Source organism: Branchiostoma belcheri, unplaced genomic scaffold (assembly GCF_001625305.1).
Source record: "Branchiostoma belcheri isolate BF01 breed outbred unplaced genomic scaffold, Haploidv18h27 scaffold1, whole genome shotgun sequence".
NCBI lineage: Eukaryota > Metazoa > Chordata > Leptocardii > Amphioxiformes > Branchiostomatidae > Branchiostoma > Branchiostoma belcheri.
Window position 1 is genome coordinate 2104947 of NW_017802379.1, and position 21016 is coordinate 2125962.

At 41.9% G+C, this 21016-nt stretch overlaps 3 protein-coding genes across 3 annotated transcripts; 2 read left to right on the top strand and 1 right to left on the bottom strand.

The window, feature by feature from the left end:
• Positions 1–532: 532 nt before the first annotated feature.
• Positions 533–13839, top strand: LOC109465319 (protein pelota-like). The gene is made up of 13 exons (XM_019762531.1): positions 533–720; positions 1160–1252; positions 3720–3870; positions 4324–4414; positions 4720–4883; positions 5348–5408; positions 6227–6388; positions 6882–6928; positions 9079–9152; positions 9471–9542; positions 9982–10056; positions 11821–11852; positions 12736–13839. Exons 1-13 carry the CDS (start codon positions 680–682, stop codon positions 12825–12827), a joined length of 1155 nt encoding a protein of 384 aa, XP_019618090.1. The 5' UTR covers positions 533–679; the 3' UTR covers positions 12828–13839.
• On the top strand, positions 1677–3526 carry LOC109465314. Its single transcript, XM_019762518.1, has one exon. The coding sequence runs from the start codon at positions 1994–1996 to the stop codon at positions 3167–3169; it is 1176 nt and encodes a 391-aa protein (XP_019618077.1). The 5' UTR covers positions 1677–1993; the 3' UTR covers positions 3170–3526.
• On the bottom strand, positions 13720–16490 carry LOC109465328 (X-box-binding protein 1-like). Its single transcript, XM_019762542.1, is given in 4 exon segments — positions 13720–14654; positions 14657–15077; positions 15290–15386; positions 16130–16490. Coding segments are annotated over 4 exon segments (1080 nt in total). The 5' UTR covers positions 16318–16490; the 3' UTR covers positions 13720–14280.
• Positions 16491–21016: the final 4526 nt, after the last annotated feature.

Consider the following 21016-nt stretch of genomic DNA (forward strand, 5'->3'; position numbering starts at 1 on the left):
GTGGAGTTTACCGTTTATAAGCGTTCTACACTGAAGAGGAGAGCTGATTTGTACGATTAGAATGTTTTGTTTATGCATATGTTGGGCTATTCATGTTTCAATGGTACTCGATGGCCATATGATATATGTGGAAGCATGTCAATAGCTATAGTGGAAAATTTGCATTATTGACAGGACCATCCTGTCAATAACAGAAAAAATGTACTACTAACAGGATCATCCTGTGAATAGAACAATTTTTCCACTATTGACGGGGCCATCCTGTCAGTAGTGCAAATTTTTCACTATTGACAGGATTCTTTCAATGCATTGTTAATGATTAGCAATCAATCAGAAGCCAACATCTGCTGTCTCCAACATCTCCTATACTACCCTTCGGAAAGGGAAAACGAACATGCCAAAGCCATGCATACTCTTAAAACTGGTGAAAAAGTACTCTTTTTTTTTTCAGAAAATGTGCGTTAAATTTCACATTCCTCACTAGAACCTGCTGACCTGACCGTACAGGTCGTGACCTCAGCAGGTGCATGTTGATTTTACGACACGCCGCAAAACGGTCCTTTGGGCGGTCGACGTGACAAGTTGCCGACACTCCGCATTGCACAACTTCTTGAAATTCCCAAATGTCGGCCTCCCGGCAAAGACTTAAAGACGCAAGAAGGCCACAGAAGACGCCAAGATGAAGCTCATCGACAGGAGCTTCGATAAAGACGGATCAGGGTAAGAAACACGTTCGATTTGGGGGTATTTTCGGACGCGGAAGTGATGGTTTTGTGTACGCCCCCCTCCCCACTGTCGTTTATACGATCTAATAAATTGTTGCATCAGAAATAAACGTGTACAAATATGGATTTCTTGGGGCTTAATATAAACGAGACATGTATACAAAATATGCCTTTAATCAGTAATAATAATTGATTTACAAACATTAAGATATGCCTTATTACTTGTTATTACTAAACGTTATGTGTATAATTTTTATCTTAGCAAATTCCATTATGATTTGTTTAATACATGTAATATCTGAAGGATACGGCATAAATCTGAGTTGTAGTCACATGTAATCCACCAGGACTCATATACACGTAAAAATCACACTATCAAATTTTGTTTTTAATACAGGGTTAGACTTAAGAGTGTTGTTGTTGTTGTTTTACAGTCAGGTGACCCTGCTCCCTGAGGACCCGGAGGACATGTGGCACGCCTTTAACCTGGTCGCCGTGGGAGACAGTCTCAGGTCCACCACCATCAGGTATGACAAACGGTGTCTGTAGTGGATAGTGACCTTATCTAAATTAAATGCTAAGGTCTCCATTTCCACCCTGGGGCCCTGCCGGGCAGTTTGCAGGAACAGAATGTATGAGAGACAACAAACCACAAAAATGTAGGAAAAAAAATAATCATGATCACTATTTGTGTGCATTCTTGATATGTCAAATTTATTTTTTGTTCACGCGATTGAACAGCCTACTCTAGCTTTGTCCTGTTTTGCAAATGTGGCCATAGCATGAGCCGTGTTGCTGTACAATTGACAACAAGAAATCAGAGTTTTTAGACCTATGGGATGTGTTATGAGTCTCAGTGAACGTATTTGAACTTCAGAGGGGATTTCATGATGTAAGTTAATCGACTATAACACAGTCAACTTCTCCCTGAATTCCTCCATGTACCATCACATTATGTTCAGATGGTGCTACCATATGATGGAATTGGCACGAAAACTCTCGCGAGACAACGAGTCTCCAACACGTGACCCCGAAGAGAGCTTGTCGGGACATGCACGGACAATCCTTCATTCTGCAGTTCGTCACGCAGCGCGGCAGTAACGTGGGTAATAGCGCTGACAGAGACGGACGTGTGCTGCAACTTCCCGCGCTTTTCGGAGACGCCTCCTCGGTTTAGACCACTCGGACTCTAGTTTTTATATTTTTTCCTTCTCCTGGGTTTACCTTGGCCCCTCGGAACTCTCTCCGTCCCGAGTTTACCCCCGACCATGTTTGGAGCCGGCAAGAGAAAGATTAAACTCCCCGCGCGATACGCCGCGTCTCCTGCGGAGGACGACCCTGAATGGCTTTCGACTCCAACAGACAACCTCGCGGAGCAGCTAGACAACGAAATTTTAGACGTTTCCAGACGCATAGAGCAAATGAAGGTCGACATGGGCCTGGAAAACCGGACGGAATCCACGTCTACCCCCCTCCCCACGCACGGCGACGTCATCGGTCAGAGGTCGACCATCCCAGAAGCCCTTGCGCAAGATCCTCAAGATGGCCGCCACCAGCGCCTTTCAACAAGAGCTCCTAAGCCCATCGCCCCACCGGATGGCCACTATCCAACCTTGCGTGAGGTCCGGGCGTTTCACAAGGCGCATAACGACCCGTCCACTTTCACACAGCATTTCCCGAGGCAGACAGGCGGGACTCACGTCGCCGATACGATCCGAAGCTCTGACGGACGTCCCATGCAGTTCAACCTTCAACACGTCTCTGACGAGGACGCGCACCCGCCGGCCCAAGGTAAGAAGCTCAGTAGCGGTCTTTCGAGAAAAGCACATGACAGAGTAGTTCGAGAAGTGAACTGGCCGCATGAATTCGTCTTCTCTGCCAACACCACCATCACTCATGACTCGCTGACTTTAGATCAACTTGTGGCTGGCGAAATGGCCATCATTCTAAGTCCTCATACAAATCCCATGGAGAGTCAAAACAGGGGCCATATTTTGAAAGGGCTCATGCTCGACGTTCCCACCTATTCCTTTCCCGGTATTAAGAACTTCTACAAGATTCTGTTTATACACGTAGAGCACGGCCTGGTCACCATCGACAGCACTACTACCTTATCAGAAGTACACAAGTTGAAGGAGGAACATTTGCGACGACCCCCCCGCAACCACAACAGCAGTGACGGACAAGCAGGACATGGTCATGCCACACCAGTTGAGAGAGCAGGGGGCTCTGGAAGCACGTATTGCTACAGATTCCAGGCCAATAATTGCGCCTTCTCCGCAGATCACATAGCTGCTTCTGGTACCCTTCACGTCCATGCCTGCAAGTTCTGTGCCAGACACAGACCTGGGGTTGATGCTGGACACCCTGCCAAGTTCTGTCCTTATAACCGGGACCGCGGCCGACAGGGCAACCACGCGGCCGCAAGGGACACTCTTGCCTGACTAGGCCCAGTCCAGACTTCAGAACTGATAAACCCGGCATCGACTTTGAATGGACATAGGACTACGCAGATGCCTTCTACAGCGGGCGTCGCCAGTCAATCCCCACTAGTGATGACTGCAAACGTCACACGCAGACCTAGCCCGTTGTTACAACTGACTGCCTCAGCAACAGACTCGTGTTCCTCAGATCATGATCCAAATCCCCCACCCTCTGAGATGGCGAACCCCCTTCAGCACCCACCCGCTCTGAAGCCTTTACCAGACAAACCGGCGAGCGCGTGCCTCCACCCACATGCCCTGAAGCCCTCACCAGCGAAGACGGCCGGCATGTACACCCACTCCCACGCTCCGAAGCCCTCACCTCCGAAGCCCTCACCCGCGAAGACATCCATGTCAACTTCAGGCTGAAGTTACCAACTCAAGTATCCACCCACTCTCCCTGCTACTATACTGTCGCTTCTGGACAAGCATACACACAAACCCACAGACAATCCCATCCACAGTGTACCCAAAACCCGAAGGGTAACAATTGTAACACTTATTTTTCCAGAAAAGTCCAGAATGAATCTGCCACGGGAAGTGTCAGCAGTAGCAAAATCCGCACCACTCTCACGGTGAACATAGAGACAATCGACTTTGACACGCAGGCCTGCGTACTCAGGGTCAAGGGCAGGAACATACAGGAGAACCAATATGTCAAGGTCAATTTCTTTTTTACTTCTATGGTGGCTTTATTTCACAGTGTATATAGTATGAGGTTAAAAGGAATTTTCATGGTGTTTTAAATTTATGGTTGAAACAGTCCTGTACATGTAGTATACACTATAAATATAAAAACACATATTCGTGGTATATTATACTATTATAGATCTGACCCTCTCTCAAAAATCTCAAGAAGAAAACCAGGACATCAGTAATGCTAAGATGATTTTAAGGATACCACAGGTCAAACTGCTGATGCAAATTTGTGTCCATCTTCTTATTATGTTAGGTTATAACCATTTATAAGTTGCATAATTTCTAATAGTATGCAATATATTCTTAATGACCAAGTGCAATATCATTGTGCACATTTTCTTGCAGTCAGCTTCAACAGTCTGATTGTTTTTATAAACGTATGATGATTGAGAGAATTTCTTTGTGTAATTTTCCAGATGGGAGCCTATCACACTCTAGACCTGGAGCTCAACAGGAAGTTCACCCTCGCTAAGGAATGCTGGGATGCCATTGCAATAGACAGAATAGGTACATATGAATGACCTATCTATCTTATAACCTCCATGAAAAATGGAGGTATTGCATTTGGTGTGTCTGTCTGTTTGTGTGTGTGTGTGTGTTTCAGCAGCTGACATGTTGCAGATGTTTGTTTGACAGATAGGGTTTTGGATATGGTCACAGAGTTACAAGACCTGTTTGTGTGCTTTTTTATCAGAACAAGTTTGTGACATCCAAAACAAAGTATACATGGCAGAGGGTAGGCTTGGCAGATGTTAGTGTGGCTTTAGCGAAACCTCAATCATGCTGTGTTTGACAATGTGTTTTGTTATCAGAACAAGCCTGTGATATTGAGAAGAAGGCGGACGTTGCAGCACTAGTGATGCAGGAGGGACTGGCACACCTGTGTCTGCTGACAGGCAGCATGACCGTCGTACGAGCAAAGATCGAGACCAACATCCCCCGCAAGAGGAGGGGCAGCTGTGAGCAACATGACAAGGTAAGGAGAACTACATGACCGAAAATAATTTCAACAGGTTGGTAGAACATATAGGATATTTGAGTTTTCTTTCAAACACTTGCTTATGTTCAATGCCTGTAGCTATTCTCTGTTAAAGATACTACAGATGAATCCATCTATCTATCCATTACTAGATACTCCAAGCCATGTCCTTGTCCCCATCTAACCCTCCCAGGTCCCCATGAAACCCAACTCCCAATGTTACATGAAAAGCTGTACATTAAAGATAAGCTCCGTACTATGTAATAAGATTAATGACAGGTTAGGCAGGATACCAGATTACAGAACTTGATGTTCATAAAGATGATTTTATGACATAATAAGATAAAGTACATGTATGCTATCAAGAATTCAACACATAAATCAGCCTAAATTTCCTGAGGGAAGGTCTGTTTATCGAGTTTATTTTAGGTACATGTAAAACATGGATTATTTTTTTACAGGGACTTGGTCGGTTCTATGAGTCTGTCATGCAGGCTATATTGCGTCATGTCAACTTTGAAAGTAAGTTATATTTGAACCCTCACAAAGGTAAGATCACATACTAGTAGTAACCTACATGTATAGGCTCGATCTTACCTTATAAGTTATACAATCATGCTGTGCAAGAGGTTGGTGCTGTTTATTTGCAATACCAGTGGGTACAGACAGGTACTAGTCCATGTAATAGAAAATCTGCCAGAAGGAAACTTCAACATTCAGACGCACTAGACTTGAAAAGAACTCATATAGCTGAAAAGCTGTAGGCTACAAGATAGTGCTGTAATCTTAGATCTTCCAAAGTCTCAGTAAGGAAGCAAAATGTGTTGCTAAATCCTCAATGATGTATTGCAGCTTACTGTAATCTAAAATATGAGAAATCTATCACATTCTTTTCCTCTTGAGAGTGTCATATCTAAAGCAGCATTATTAAAAAGATTTGAAGCTAAACAGTTTCACTCTCACGACTCAAGATTGCAATGTTTGATAATATTTCGTTCAACACACTCTACTGGACCACCTCTAGGCAGTGCATTTCTACTGGCAGTGTGGTAGTTCAAGATAAAAAGTTGGTACTGTAAGGGAACACCATTGGCACTCAGGCATTTTAAAGTAAGAATTGAACAGAGAAAACATGAATATTGGACAAAATCCATTATGATATGATCTTCTGAGTACTGATTGTACCTTACTTCGGCTTTCCCTTCAGACTCTATTGTCAATTTTCAATTGTCTGACCACTTTCAAAGTCTATCCAGTTTCTTCTGTAACTGTTATCTCGATATCTTATCATCTGGATGTCTCAACTTCATTGATGTTGTGCCTCTCTCCTCCTGCCCCAGTTGTGAAGTGTGTCCTTGTAGCCAGCCCAGGGTTTGTGAAAGACCAGTACTGTGAGTACATGTTCAGTCAAGCCATCAAAACAGACTGCAAAGTCATCACAGAGAACAAGTCCAAGTTCCTGCTGGTCCATTCCTCCTCTGGCTTCAAGCACTCACTCAAAGGTAAGTACGAATTACCGTCATGTTTTGGACATCTAGAGAAAAAAAACCTGCTGCCTATGCCCATAATCAATACACATTTTGTCAGAGACTTCTACTTTAACAGGCCAAAGGTTAACCTAGCCTTGGTGCTGATTGGCCATCAATTCTTGTTGGACTGTTTTCCTAGCCCGTGATTGGCTGGCCTCTAAACCAACCATGCACATATATGGAGATTGACCTTTCTCATGATTGGTTAATTTTGATTTGAAAGCAGGCCCATGATGTTGATTGGTCATCATTTGATTTATGGTTGACCTATCAGGAAAGCTCTTTGAATACTTTTGTCACAGTGGACTGTGGTGCATGTTGTTAAATTTAGACTGGTCTCAAATGATACTAGTAGATTTTCCTGTAACGGTTTCATCTTTATGAGTGATATTTCTTTGAGATACTTTAATGCACAATCAACAAAAGTCTTGAAGTCGAACTTATTGCAGTTTTTTTTTCTCCACAGAAGTGTTACAGGATCCATCAGTTGCTGCCAAACTGGCAGACACAAAGGTGGGGCTCTCATATTTCTTTGCTGTCTGATGTTCATCCACAAATAAGAAATCAAGTCAAATCTCAGTATAGTTTTTCTTCTTAACAGTTAGTCTTTTTCTACCCTTTTTGCTTTACTGAGACCAGCAGCCACCCTGCATACTTTTCACTGAATGCCATTGGAGAATGAGTGGTTAATGTAATAATGAAGGATTCCAATGATATTTCAGTTCCTTTAGTTGGCTGTTCCCAATCTCAATTCCCTAGAATCAATCCCCTCAATGATGAAAGAGGGACTAACATTGTAGCTTGGGCACATTACATTGGTGTCAAACTAGTTAGAAGTATATAATATGATCTAAGAGCAATATATATTGGCAAGGACATTCAATTTTCCATTCTCAGTGCATGGGGATGGCAATGATTGAAAGTTAATGAATGTTGGTTCATGGAGGTTGATCTATCCTCTATCCTGCAATTATATTGTAAGGTTAGGTAATCGCATTATTCTAGATTACGAGGTAGACCAATTTACGATGAGATGATTAGAGACTACACTTATGTAATACCTTGAGGAGATGTGATTTATGGGAGAAGTGAAGGAGGTTATAGGACATGGCAGATGTAATTTTGGATGTCATTAGTCTGGGGTCTGAGTGTCATGGAAGGACTAACAAACCTGACATGTAGACCAGTAACAATTCACGATGAGGTGACAGAAAGCAATTTTATGTAACAATCTCATCATCTCATCTCAAAACACTCACTCACTCATGTCTGCATACTCCAAGGAGCGTCGTACCCTGGCAAGCAGTCCTCCATGTGCTTCTGTTCCGTGCTGCTTCCCCAGGCTGTTGTTAAATAATAGATTGTGTGCTGTATATCTCACATTCACTGAGATTTTTTTCCAGGATAAAGTGGCAAGAGGCCAAGGGCATTGCATTTAAATTCATGGCTTCAAAGAGACCTATAGTATGGTTTCTAAGCATGTTGGATACCTACTGTAAGCCAGTTGATGATAATACACAATTTAAAGCACAATACAGTGTGTTATGTAATGCATGACAGGCCCTATGGGTATTTTCAGGAGACATGTATGATAAAGCATGCAGAAAATTGATTGGATTGATTCAAAAGAGAGGACAGAGACCTTGAGCAAATTAGATTGGAGTCCATCTAGAAAGAGGTTAAAAGATAAATATGTTATAACAGTAATCAACTTGGGAATCTGATTTATCTGTGTCCCAGTGTGCAGGGAAGAAAATAATGAATGCAAGTTAGGATAAAGTAGGATTAAGTTGGTCGGCATTCACTCTGCAATTAAGGTTAGCAAGATGTCAACAGTAATTTTCTCTGTTGTTACTCTTGATCACACATGTCGGAGGTCTATCATCAAACATGGCATGGCGACCAATACCAATTTGTTATGTAATAACCCAAAGAGGTTTTTTCTAGGAAAATTGTACTACCGTACGTGAAAGGGCAACATAGATGGTGTGGGGTAAAGTGATAGAGGCATGGTAGTCTCCACCAGACTAACAACTTGGGTTTAATTAAATTTAGCCGAATAGGGAGAATAATTCGCCAGGGGAGTTTAGCCACCATGAAGTTCATTTGCCTTCACATTAACCCTCTTGGGCAAACTGGCTATCCTGGCCAATTATTTTCCTCTTGCCAAATTCTATGATCTGTACCCCAGTGGAGTGATAGAGGAATGGTGCCAAAAGAGAAAAAATATGGAATGAATGCAATACTAACTTTTTGTTGAGTTTTAAACTTTTAGCCTGCTAAGGTAGCCATTTGCGGGAGGGCCGGGACCGAGGGCGATGCGGAATACACCGTGTTGTATTTTATTTATATCATACCCACCCAAGAAAACGCACCTTTCAATGCAATATGAGCCAAAAGTTGGTGCCCCTAAACCCTCAAATGCAACAACATCAGTTCCAACGGATTCTGTATTTGAATTTTCGAAAGGGGCACAAGCGGGTAGGGCGAAACACGTTCGAATTGTTTTATGGTAGCCATGGAAGCATTTGATAACGGGTTCTGGACCGGGCCGTACCGTAAAGTACGGCCCGGTCTGGAACCCGTTATCGAACGTTATCACGGCCCGGGTATGATATAAATCCACTGATGGTACACATGTACATCCCCATGTGTTATCTCAGGCTGCTGGTGAGGTGAAGTCACTGGAACAGTTTTACATCATGTTGCAGCATGAACCAGACAGAGCATATTATGGGTAAGTCCAGGCCTCCAGGGCATATTATGGGTAAGTCCAGGGCATATTATGGGTAATTTCGAGGCATACACTTACCTAAAGTATGCCCTAGACCTGTTAATCAGGGGTCTAGGGCATACTTTAGGTAAGTACAGAGCATAAACAGAATTAGCTACAGCAAGATGTCATGATGAAAACAAAGTGACCTTATTCATACTACATTTTGTATTTCTCTTGATGTAAAAGGTTAGAGTTCTTCCAAACAGAAGCATGTGCTATCTGTTATAGTAATTATATTCATTCATGATATCAAAATGTATTCTAATTTGTTGTCACCAGCATCAAACATGTGGAAAGTGCCAGTGAGTCTGAGGCCATAGAAACCCTCCTCATTTCTGACAGGCTGTTCAGGTGAGGGTGAATGGTTGGGAAAGACAATGACATATAAAATATGTAGAGTTATAGTGAAACCTTTTTTTGCAAAATCATGCCTGAAGGCTAATTGCATGCATGTACAGTGTCAAGCAAAGTAAAGCAATAGAGAACATATACAACTACTGTCTGATCAACTTATACTACTACATGCATGTAGTATGCTTTTATGAGATTTAACTACTTCTTTGAGGGAATAGAATAGAATACATGACATTGTATGGTAATTGACTCTAAAAGACTTATATTTCAACTACTGTAATAGCTTGGATGTATTAAAAGAGTTTTCTTCTCCATATGGTGGTGTCTATGTTTCTTTCACAACTTTTACAACTTGAAGTACAAATGTATTCAAAAAAGATTGCCAGGTTGCCGTATACAAATGCCCATAATACCCTGTCTTTACGAATTCCTTCAGGGCTCAAGACGTGGCCACGAGAAGAAGATATGTGGCACTAGTGGAGAAGGTGAAGGATTTAGGAGGCGATGTCAAGTAAGCAACTTTGCTCTCTGTCCATGGCTAGAGGTACTTTTTCCTGCATACCTGGCAGTGCACTTTTGCAGTTAACATTGAAAATAACCTGCACCAGAGAAATTTCACCTAGCCTGGGTACCATCCTGGTTAGTTTACGTTCGCTCCCACAGTCGCTACCACCAACGACTGTGGGAGTGGACGTAAACTAACCAGGATGATACCCAGGCTAAATTTCATCTGCACCGCTCAGAATTTATGAAGTCCAAATCATGCTAACAGCTGTTCATAAACCATTGCCATTTTGTAAAAAAATTTATAATACACCTACATGTAGATCTAAACCTATTGCGTACATGGACCAGTGCAGGTAGCTAGGTGAAGGTAGACATCAGAAATATCTTCACAGCTCTAATTCTACCTGCGCTAACATGTATATGCAGGTGGTATTTCCAACCTGGCAGTCTTAATGTTTTTAGCATGCTCAAAACGCTCTGTTTTGCTGATATAATATGACAAATTTCACCTGTAGGATATAATACCATTGATGAGAACTTGGTAGCAGACATGAGGATGATCAGTAGCAGTTGATATGACAGGTTTGACTTGAAAGTTATCCCTGTTATATTGGACCATTCATATGCCATTGTCAGCCTCTTTTGTTCACAAAAACTTCAGAAAAGGTTTGACACTTTATATCCACTGTGAAGAATTACAAAGATGGTTGATTCGAGAGTTACCTTCCAGCAAAGCATATCCCATTGCCAGTCTCATTTCTTCACCCTAAACCTTCATAACAGACTTGACACTTACCCATTGTGAAGGATGGCAAAGATCATTGATTCGTGAGTTACCTTCCAGCAAGGCTTTGGCTTCAATTTGTATCTGTGAACCTAGCCCTTTGGTGTTACCTGGAATTCAAGATCAGCGTCAGTTTGAAAAATTAGGCTGTCAATTTTTGTTCTGCCTGCAACACATCATTTTTATCAGATGATTGTTCAGAACTTTTTTGCACTATGGTGTAAATCACTGCATCTTAACTTCTTAGCTCAAGTTTGGGAACTGTGAATAGTTCTGTCAGGTGGGTGCACCATAAGTTATTGGTCCTCAACAAGGACGTATAGCATGTACAACCAAAATTGACAACATAATTATTCAACCAGGCTCAGAACTAGAAGTTCCAAAGGATTGCGTTGAGGGATACAAATTGAAGGAAAATCTTCCCTAGAAGGCAACACATGAATCAATAATTGTTGAAATTTTTCACAATATCTAAGTGTCAGATCTTTTCTTCTACGTAACTTGCATTTAGCAGTGAACAGGTATTGCCCTCAGGCAGGCACTGTTGTATCCAGCTTTATCCAGAGTCGGCTAGCCATGCTAAGGCACAGTTCTCTATAGTCCATGCCTGAAGCAAATCTACACATACACAGAGACTACCCAGAACTGTGCCTGATCCTATTTCTAATCCATTCAGGCAAACATGTAGGACTAGATAGGAACTGTTGTGGATACGGTAGGCACCACAGATAACTGAATTGCTGGCAGTCAGAAGACTTGTGTACGAGAAAAGTCTTACAGTTTTGAAAGTAATAACTGATATGTCATTCTCAAGTTGGAAGAACAACCTCCCTTTCAAAGTCAGTTGGTGCAGTTACTGTCATTGCTGATAGAGGGCATTCCTAAGATAGTGAATGCCTCATCTTGTCTTCACAACTGCTTATGCCCTCTTCCAATACAATGTATCTACACCTTGTAGTGAATGTCATTTTTTTTTCCTTACAGGATTTTCTCCAGTCTCCATGTGTCAGGAGAACGTAAGTGGATGAAAATTTACACACTCCAAAATCCAGTCCTTCCCTTCCTTCCTTCATTTACCCCCATACCATAACCATGGAATTCTATTGATGTAAGTGGCCTTTTCAAAAGACAGTACATCAATGCCACCTATCGTATTTGCAGTGAAGTGCAGTGTTGGTGACTGAACATCCTGGAACTTGACAGCTGATCATACAATGAGGTCATTGACTCATAGGGAAAACTTGAGCTTTGGGGGAGGTAGCCAATCAGAAACTGCCAAGTCTTAAGACAAGCTTCCTGTTTGTTCAAGAGCCTGTATCCAACATTTGTTACCAGTGCACCCAGAATCTGTGTTTTAAATGACGTTTGTTGCTTTTATGCAGAGAGAATAACTGAGGAAGTAAAGGATAGATTTTCATGACCAAAGGTGGAGTCCACATTGGAAAATCACTGGGGAAGATCAGAGTGTATAATTATAAACTTAGTTTGAACTTTGAAAACACTTCTTACCATGACATATTTTATCTTCAAATCCTTTTTTAGCAAGCTGAAAGAAGATAGATGCCTTGGGGCTGAGTCATTCTCTGACCTAGTCAACAGACAAAACTTAACATAACTGCAAGACTTTTTGGACAATTTTTCAAAATTCAGGAGCAGTTTTGCCATATTCTAAAAAAAAAAAACAGAGCAAAAGTAGGCTTTCTTTCAAGTGTTAAAACATGATGTTTTCAGCAAATCATGATTGTGTTGGCTTTCACTAAAAAGCACTGGATGCCTGAAGGCACAAGCAGACAACTCTCTGCTTTCCAGTCCATATAATTATCTGTCAACAGTCTGACATGAAGGCTAGATGGACTGATGATCATGGATCTAATACTATTATTTCTACTATTTCTACAGAGCTGGATCAGCTGACAGGAGTAGCTGCTATCCTGCGTTTTCCGATTCCTGAAATTGACGAAGAAGATGCCACGGATTCAGACGAGGACTGATGCATGAAATGTTAGGCAGTCATTCTAAACCCTCCAATTATGCCTGAACAGCTAGGATATTGTTTGCTGGTGCTAAAAAGGCCACTTTGGCAGAAAGGACGTTAACACACACACACACTCAGCCTCCTCTTAAATTTGTCACTTTTAGATACCAACTCAGTGAGGTATCTGCTTCAGAAGTCAAGCTAAGGAAGTGTGTGTATCAAAATCATTTTTGATGGCTGTTTCTGCAATATTTTAGAAACTGTAAAATCAATCAGTCTTTGTACAAAAAGACAAACTGGATTCGAAAAAGATGGATAGTTAGTCTACTTGTAACAGTTGTTGTAGTGGCGATGGGCTATTGGGAGGAGTTTGTTGTGGTATTCATTATTTGGGTTATGATGATCACTTGCTAATGATTGTAAGGAAGTCGGAGGAAGTACAGGGTGTCTCATGAGAACATACAAAGAACATCCTAGCATTAAGTATTGTGTAAGTTTAGACATTGGCTTTTTTCTGTCTCGGTTGATGATGGGTCTACCATCAACACTTATGTAGAGAGATAATCTAAGTCTGTAAACTTTGTGCACTTTAAACTCATCTCAGGCATGCCATGATTGCCTGTTGTTAACAATAGTAATATATTTTGTTCAGGATATATTACTTTATGTTCAATGGATGTCATGAAAACAAACCATTGTTGAAGTTGTTACAATTTAAAGAATATGTTGTACAGTGTACACTGTAGATACAAAAGTGCAACTGTTCATTGTTATTGATTTTTAAAGATATTGACAAAAACATAAAACATTATGTATAGAAGACTATATTAACTTTCAAGTTTAAAAGATAAAGTAGTCCTTCAGAGAAGAAATAATGGAAATAAACAAAACTGACACAAGCCAAGAAATCGGTCGGAACCATTTATTTTTCTTGAAGACAGAACCACAATCTTCAGACTTGGACAGCTGTATGTACAAGCAGACAACTCTAGTTAGTGGTTACATTCTTTGGTATAATAGATAGCTGAGAGAAGGGTCTACATCCTCAAATTACAATACTTAATTAAGTACTTTCATTTACCTCAGACCATCATGTCCTTCCAAAGGCAACCCTAATAGGGTTTTTAAGGCTCTTGCCACCTATGTCGGGACCGTCAAGGAATGAGGAAAGCTTACTTTTGTTCTTACATGAGAAATGCTTCAGCCTTGCTAGATTGTAACCATTTTTCCATTAAAACAACAGATGACATTCAGTTACACTTGGTTGTTACAATGTGGTCTACAACTCTCCGGAAAGAGCAGTGTACGGCGACATTTGATCTCCCCGCCACTTGACACAGATTTCTAATGTTTTTATCACTCTTTACAATAAACACTCTTCTTTGGCCGGAAAAATAAATCAAAACAGGCATTTCACTGCCTGACTCCACTGATATTTAACTATGTACAAAGATAAAACTCTGTGAACACTACACAGAAATCAACTGAGGGAAAAGTTCTGTTGTAAAGGTCTCCTCCCAGGTGCCAGTACCCAGCAAGGGCTGGTAGGGGGAGGGCGCATCCTCGATTCCAGAGTCGCTGGTGCTGGATTTGAAGGACATGGGGCTGTGAAGCTTCATGTCATCATCAATGTCCGTCAGCGAAGAGCGTGGGCCAACCGCGTCCTGCGAGAACGGGGAGAGAGGCGGCGAAGAGAATGTGAACGTGGGGGTCGACAGCGTGTCCTCCATCGGAGACATGGGTTCTGTCTTCACGACTGGTTCCTTGTGGTGGTGGTCCAAGGCCGCTTCCTTGTGGTACACGTGGTCCAGGCGGATCAGCTCTGCAGCGGACTCCGTGCGTGGTGCTGTGGCCCCCACGGCGTGGCCAGGCGTAACCGTGGCGACTGCGGGGTCGAAGGCCGGGTCGGAGGCCGTGAGGCCGTCGGTCTGCTCTCGGAGCTGGGTGAAGAAGTTGTCGGGGTCCAGCTGCTCGAGAAGGCTGAGGAGGACGTCGCACTCAGCGTCAGGATCCATGCCACCAGGCTGGAGGTGATCCAGATCTGCCCCTGCTGCAGAGGTGCACGAAGTCTGAATGCTGCGGATTCAGAGGACCTGGATCCCTCCATCCTGGTGGTATGGCCGTCGGCTGCGGGCGGCATCTCCCTCGCCTCCTGTTTGCATTGGACCTGGGACTGGCCGAGTCGCTTCTTCAGTTCAGCGTTCTCCATCCTCAGGCTGTTGGACTGCTGTTTCAGGCTGGAGTTCTGATCTTGTAGAGCCTTGTTCTGTTAGAAGACAAAACAATTTTTACACCCGTTAGTTGTGTATCAATTTCGACCAGAAAGTTCAACTTCTTGCTCACTAACTAAGTGTGTAGACTAAGTTTACTACCATTTGTATACCAGCCACTGTATGTTTGAAATGAGGAACAGAAACTGACTGATAAAACACAGACTGAGGGATCAAAGGTTGGAGGTGAGAGGGCACGCAGGCTTACCTGTGCTTCCAGTTTGGCCACAATTACTTCCAGTTCGTCCATTTTGGCCTTCTTTCTGTCCCTTGCTGTCTGTGCTGCCACTCGGTTCTTCAATTTTCTGCAAAAAGAAAATCCAACACACTTTAGTTCGAATACACATCTTTAACTATATATGACTTTGCTACACGTTTTCTTCCTTTTGAATCGAGTAAGCTGACAAAAAGAAGGTAGATGCCTAAGGGCTGAGTCATCCTCTGACCTAGTCAACAGACAAAACTTTACATAACCGCAACACTTTTTGGGAATTTTTCAAAATTCAGTAGCAGTTTTGACATCTTCTAGAAAAGAAGAAATCAGAGCAAAGGCAGACTTTCTTTCAAATGTTAAAACTTGATGTTTTCAGCAAATCATGATGATATCAGAACTGCAAAATGGCTTCACTAAAAAACACTGGATGGCCTGAAGGCACAAACAGACAACTTTCTAACCCATACATGATCTGTCAAGGGACAGAAGAGGAAAACGTATGTAATTTTGCTGCTGTTTCCACCTGTTTCTAATCCATTAATATTCTGCCTTACAGGAAGACTCGCGATCGGATCAGAAACTCTTACCGCAGTCACAAACGTGTAAACAAACAATAGATAGATATCCTCTATAAGGAGAATTTTTCTTCCTTCGTGCTTCTCAAGAAAAATATTACGAAAGAAACCTATTCCTGTAGGCTGTAGGAACTAGAGGGCGTAGCCATTTTTTAAGTGCTTAGAGACATTGATTTGACGGTAAATGCTTCATTTACCACAAAATGTGCTTAAATGACATTCAGATACTTGTTAAATTCTATTTCTGAGGAAAAGTCACCTTCTCATCGCCTTTTCCTCGGGTGTCAGGTGAGTGAGTCTTCTTCTCTTCCTGGGCTGTGGTTGTTGTTCCGTCGCTGCTGTCGCCGCCATGTTGGTGGTAAAACTCGGCGCTGGTCTTCCCGCGATGTTCATCGGGGCTATTCTCTTCGCTGCGCCGGCCGGGGTGTACACGACGCCCGCTGACATATCTTGATCGTTTCTGGGGGTTAGCTAGTTGGTAAAAACGTCCGAATTTTCGGTAAACACCCCCGTTCCACACCCTTCTTCACTTCATTCCGGACTGCTTCGTGTCGAACCTGTTTTTCTAGGGAAGGCTGCGAGATCGTGTCGATTTGTGATTGGTCGGGAAAATGTCGTCACGGCTAATTTAAATATCCAACAGACGGCTCTGATTGGTGGATGCTGAAAATGATGTAAGAGGGTTCCTGGGTTACCGCATGCCGACATGCGTCATCACGTCAACGTCATGATCTATTTTTGGGATTCCCCTGCCACGAGACCAGAACTAACGGTGTCAAAAATAACCTAAAATATTGCATACAATCACCGCCTACCTACCTATCACACCTGCTGCATCACACCTTGTTGAGTCACACAGTGAACTAGTATTAGTTAATAAAAAAAGTTTATTGCAAATACTTGCCCGAGGGCTAATTGCAGTTACAAACAACATAGAAAGAAAATACAGTGGTATGTGAGACTATATTCTACAACATGACATGACACTAGTTTTACTTATTAGTAAAGAGAGAAAAACTGTCCATTTCAGTTGCGTCGCGCAAATGTCATACCGCTATTTACCACAGGTGTATTCAGAATAAATTTAAAGCCCACTTTGCAGTAGAAAGAGTGAATATAATACTGCACCGACATTTACACTACAGCAATAATTAGGCGATCACTACTAAATAAACCATTTTTATCAATTATCAGTCTGCTATGGGACCGGTGAGGTGAGGTGAGGTGAGGTATATATAGTGGAAAAAAGGGAAAGTTATCAAATACGGCCGAAAGTAACGTTACATACTTTCGCCTCTCTTATAAGCTTTCTCGTGTCATATTCATTAGACTCTTGTAACGTTACAAGAAAAATACGGTAGCACGGACTTTCGTAAATGGTCGTCACACGCCAACAATTGTTATCTCTAGCCAGATACTTACTTCACTTCACTGAGTGTAATTCGCCAGCTTCGTACGTCCTTTGTGCATGCCCATATAGCACTTCGGCAATGCAATTGTGGTGTTCGTGTTTTGGTACCCCCGTTGTTGCCTAAATTTGCAGTTCTATTCTTCATCGGAAGGTGTCCCCACAACACCACTGTCCTTGTGCTGGCCGACTCCATTCCGATTGTGACCGTACAACTATATTATAATCCAGGGCATTACTTTATCTAGCAAGGAACGATATGACTCTCGCTAGTATTCCCAGCAGTTCATACTACTCACGACTCTTAACGATGTCGACGTCGAGACTATAGGGTTAACTTTAGGCGCACAATATCCACACCTAAAACTATCTCTGACACAAATTTCAACAGCTTCACAATTATAAACAACATAAGCCTGTGGCTTCCAATGGTTTGATCTAAATATTTTTTACGCTGCACATGTCTCTTTGAGTTCACCTTCACACCTGATGCAGTGTCCCATAATAATGATCCCCACCCTTTTCTCGGCCAACTCCCCGGCCCACGCCCAGCTTTCCTTGGCATGTCTATGTTTAGATCGGAGGCACGCCCATGAGATAGAAATTTCATTACTTTTCGCTCCTGTGAGTTCTGAAATGAAACAGCCCTAAATATGACAATCGGTGTAGTCACTAGTGGAATGACAGGAAGGGACTTTTGAAACTTCTGGTTTCTCTCACCGTGAAAGCCAACTTAATCCCAAACTTACAACTACTTGTAAAATTGCATGTCTCATCGCAAAACGAGCTCGAGAGAGACTCTGTGTGTTACTACCCAGTCTAGGTTGATGATAAAGCCATCTAGCTTACATGGACCATCGAGCATACTATATCCTTGTATTACTTTCAACTTGGCAGTTTCTAGACTCGTAGATTTGAAGTGTGTAGCAGACTAGCAGGGCTTAGTCCATCTATTCATAGTTACTCACACGACGTCCAGTGAGTGCACCGTTGTAAGATCTCGTCTGAACTGCCCGAAGCCATATTTATAAACATAAACACTCGATCGTGACAATTGCCAGTGAGGTGTCAAACTTAATACAATCATTGGAATACAACACAGACTTGAATGAAATGTCAATGAGGTCATTCGTAACGTCATACCAGTAGGGATAACGTCATTGCGGTTTTTCTGTGAATGAGATTCTCCATGTCGACAATCATTGGAAGCTACGTAATGACGATTATAGAGGCTTGTCAGATGTTCTCTTAATTGGTACATATTGGAAGACAGGCGATGGAGCTAGTAAACACCCAAGATGGATAGAATACAAGATGGCATGTACAATTGTTACTGTATATGATTCATGTACTTGTTTCATGACTCAAAATCTCTATTGTAACCGGCTGAGGACAACGTACATGTAGATTACTCATAACCGGGTGTCTTTGTTTCCACTTCATTTGTGATGACGATATAATTCAATGATTCCAGCCCAGTGGATAGCTCGTTAATCATTTTGAAAGTGTTTACCTTGGTGATGTCACAATGATCACTTCTATACCATAATTTGAAGGTCCGTGATTTTTTCATATAAAGATGAACAATGGACAATACAGATACCAAACATCATCGAAAACTCTCTTGGGTTCTCCAAAGTATGTGTTTTTTTTTTACTTTTTTGTCTGTTTTAACTTCAGCAAAGATGCGACAAGATTAGATAATCTTTGGTGACACGGGGCATTCCGCCTGAGTGCTTGCTCTAACTTGTGCAGCCACTGTATATGTACTTCATGCGCAGCACATAATCACCGTGAAATGAATAAAATCATACACAAAAACATCATTAAGTACGATGGCCATAAGAGGAAGCAGTTACCATGACAATACATTATATGACGTATGGTTCTGTTGGAAAGGCCCAAAGAGGACAAACAGGACTCTCAGAGGTCGGTTTTCACAGACGGTAGACCCGACAGAAAAGGTCAAATCTACATAATGTGCGCTGCAAACAATGCAATGACGTCATGAGCTACCCATGACGAACGACAAAAATTGAGAAAATGGCGGAACAAAATGGCGGAACAAACAGACCGAGAGCACTAGTGCATATCAACAACTGAGCGCAACGTCTTTACATCCTTTGTTCGTTTTCTACTACCGTGGAACCGCAAATCACATGCTAGAAATGCCACATGTACATGTAGACGGTCGGTTGCAATGGCACATAGTTTTGACATGTTGAAACATTATACACATTGGATCGGGTGCCCTTTGGAAAAACTGGGGCCTATATGGTTGATCATATGCTAGATAGTATGTTATAATTTGGGGTATGTAGACAGAATTTTGATGTTAATAATGGACTGGGCTGTTTGTCATACAGTTTTACACGTGAAGAAGCTTCACATATTTTTCACCAACATGAAGAGAGAACATGCATATGGCATTTCAACACGAATAAAATCATCGAAGGCGAGATCATATATTGATGATATTATATACCAACACTTGATTCTTACATATTGTGTAAGATATCCAGCATGAATACCCATAGCAGACTAAGATAATTAGGATACATTTTAGGGAGGAGAATACTGTAGTAAAACGAAAACGAAACTTGTAAAACTCTAGCTACCATCGATGCTGACACTGTTCATTTGTTTTGTGGTGTTTGTACACCTAACAACTTATCAAGGACATTCGCAGTCTTACTGATATGTTGATTAAGATCCATTCCTTCAGGGCAAACAAAGTTTGTTGCCCCATGACTTCTTCTGGCACGTTTTGCTGCGCGTGAGAGATCAACAACTATATATAGGTAAATAGAGGCGATCTCTATATCTATATATCAGTTGTTGCTTGATTCGCTCCGATAGTTACACAGTTAGAAAGTTGGCACACTCGATATTCAACAGATAACTACGACGGTCTAGTTGTGCTAGCATTATTACGTAATCTAGGCAATTGATTTTTGTTTTAACAGTTGATCTTACTGTAGTCCATGTAGTTAAATCACTGTTATTATATAAACAACATTATGCAGACCAGATTTAACCGACTTTGAATGCCACAGTAACATACATACAGCAAGGATGAATTATGGATGCGAAACCGCTCAAATAACGCCTTTCTTGTCGAGTTTAAAAATAGCGACTTTCTTTGTCTCTGAAATAGCAGTGTTCTGGGAGGCTACAATAGGAGTCGGCTGTGGTTGACCTTTGGTTGATGAATGGTGGGAGTCCCGTCTCCAGGGGTGTCCAGCCGGTCCGGACAGATATGTACGGGGGATATTTGCCCAGGGAACGGCCGAGCCTTGGTCACATCAGCTTCAAGCAGATGTGCATGTTATTTTCGGCGATATTGTCTTTTTTATGCCCTAGTTTTCATTACTCAACTGCCGTACCATTGCTTGTAGGACAGACTTCTGAGGAAACTAAAACGTATTGAATTTGAGACAAAAATGTAAACCACATAACGTCTGTTCAATCAATTTCAGTATTTGCTACCAGACTCTATCATTTTCCAAAACGAATGCAGGATATTGAGAAGGCGCACAGAAAAAATTAATAAATTTAAAATTGCACCACCCCCTTCGCTATAATATTGGATAGTGTACATCCTCCAAATTCTTCCCTTTTATATAAAATTTGAGTAAGCCTAGCTGTGGAAATATATCACTTGACCGTTCTCTTATGTATCGAATTATTATTGTGTAAGATACCTGCATTATAATTTTTTTTTTATTGATGACTCAA

Bases quoted from the DNA above. Each gene is read 5' to 3' on its own strand.
- LOC109465314 (XM_019762518.1), top strand. From the start codon at position 1,994: ATGTTTGGAGCCGGCAAGAGAAAGATTAAACTCCCCGCGCGATACGCC.
- LOC109465319 (XM_019762531.1), top strand. From the start codon at position 680: ATGAAGCTCATCGACAGGAGCTTCGATAAAGACGGATCAGG. The intron at 5,409-6,226 runs GTAAGTTATATT...CTCCTGCCCCAG, and splicing joins GCGTCATGTCAACTTTGAAA to TTGTGAAGTGTGTCCTTGTA. The intron at 9,543-9,981 runs GTGAGGGTGAAT...GAATTCCTTCAG, and splicing joins ATTTCTGACAGGCTGTTCAG to GGCTCAAGACGTGGCCACGA.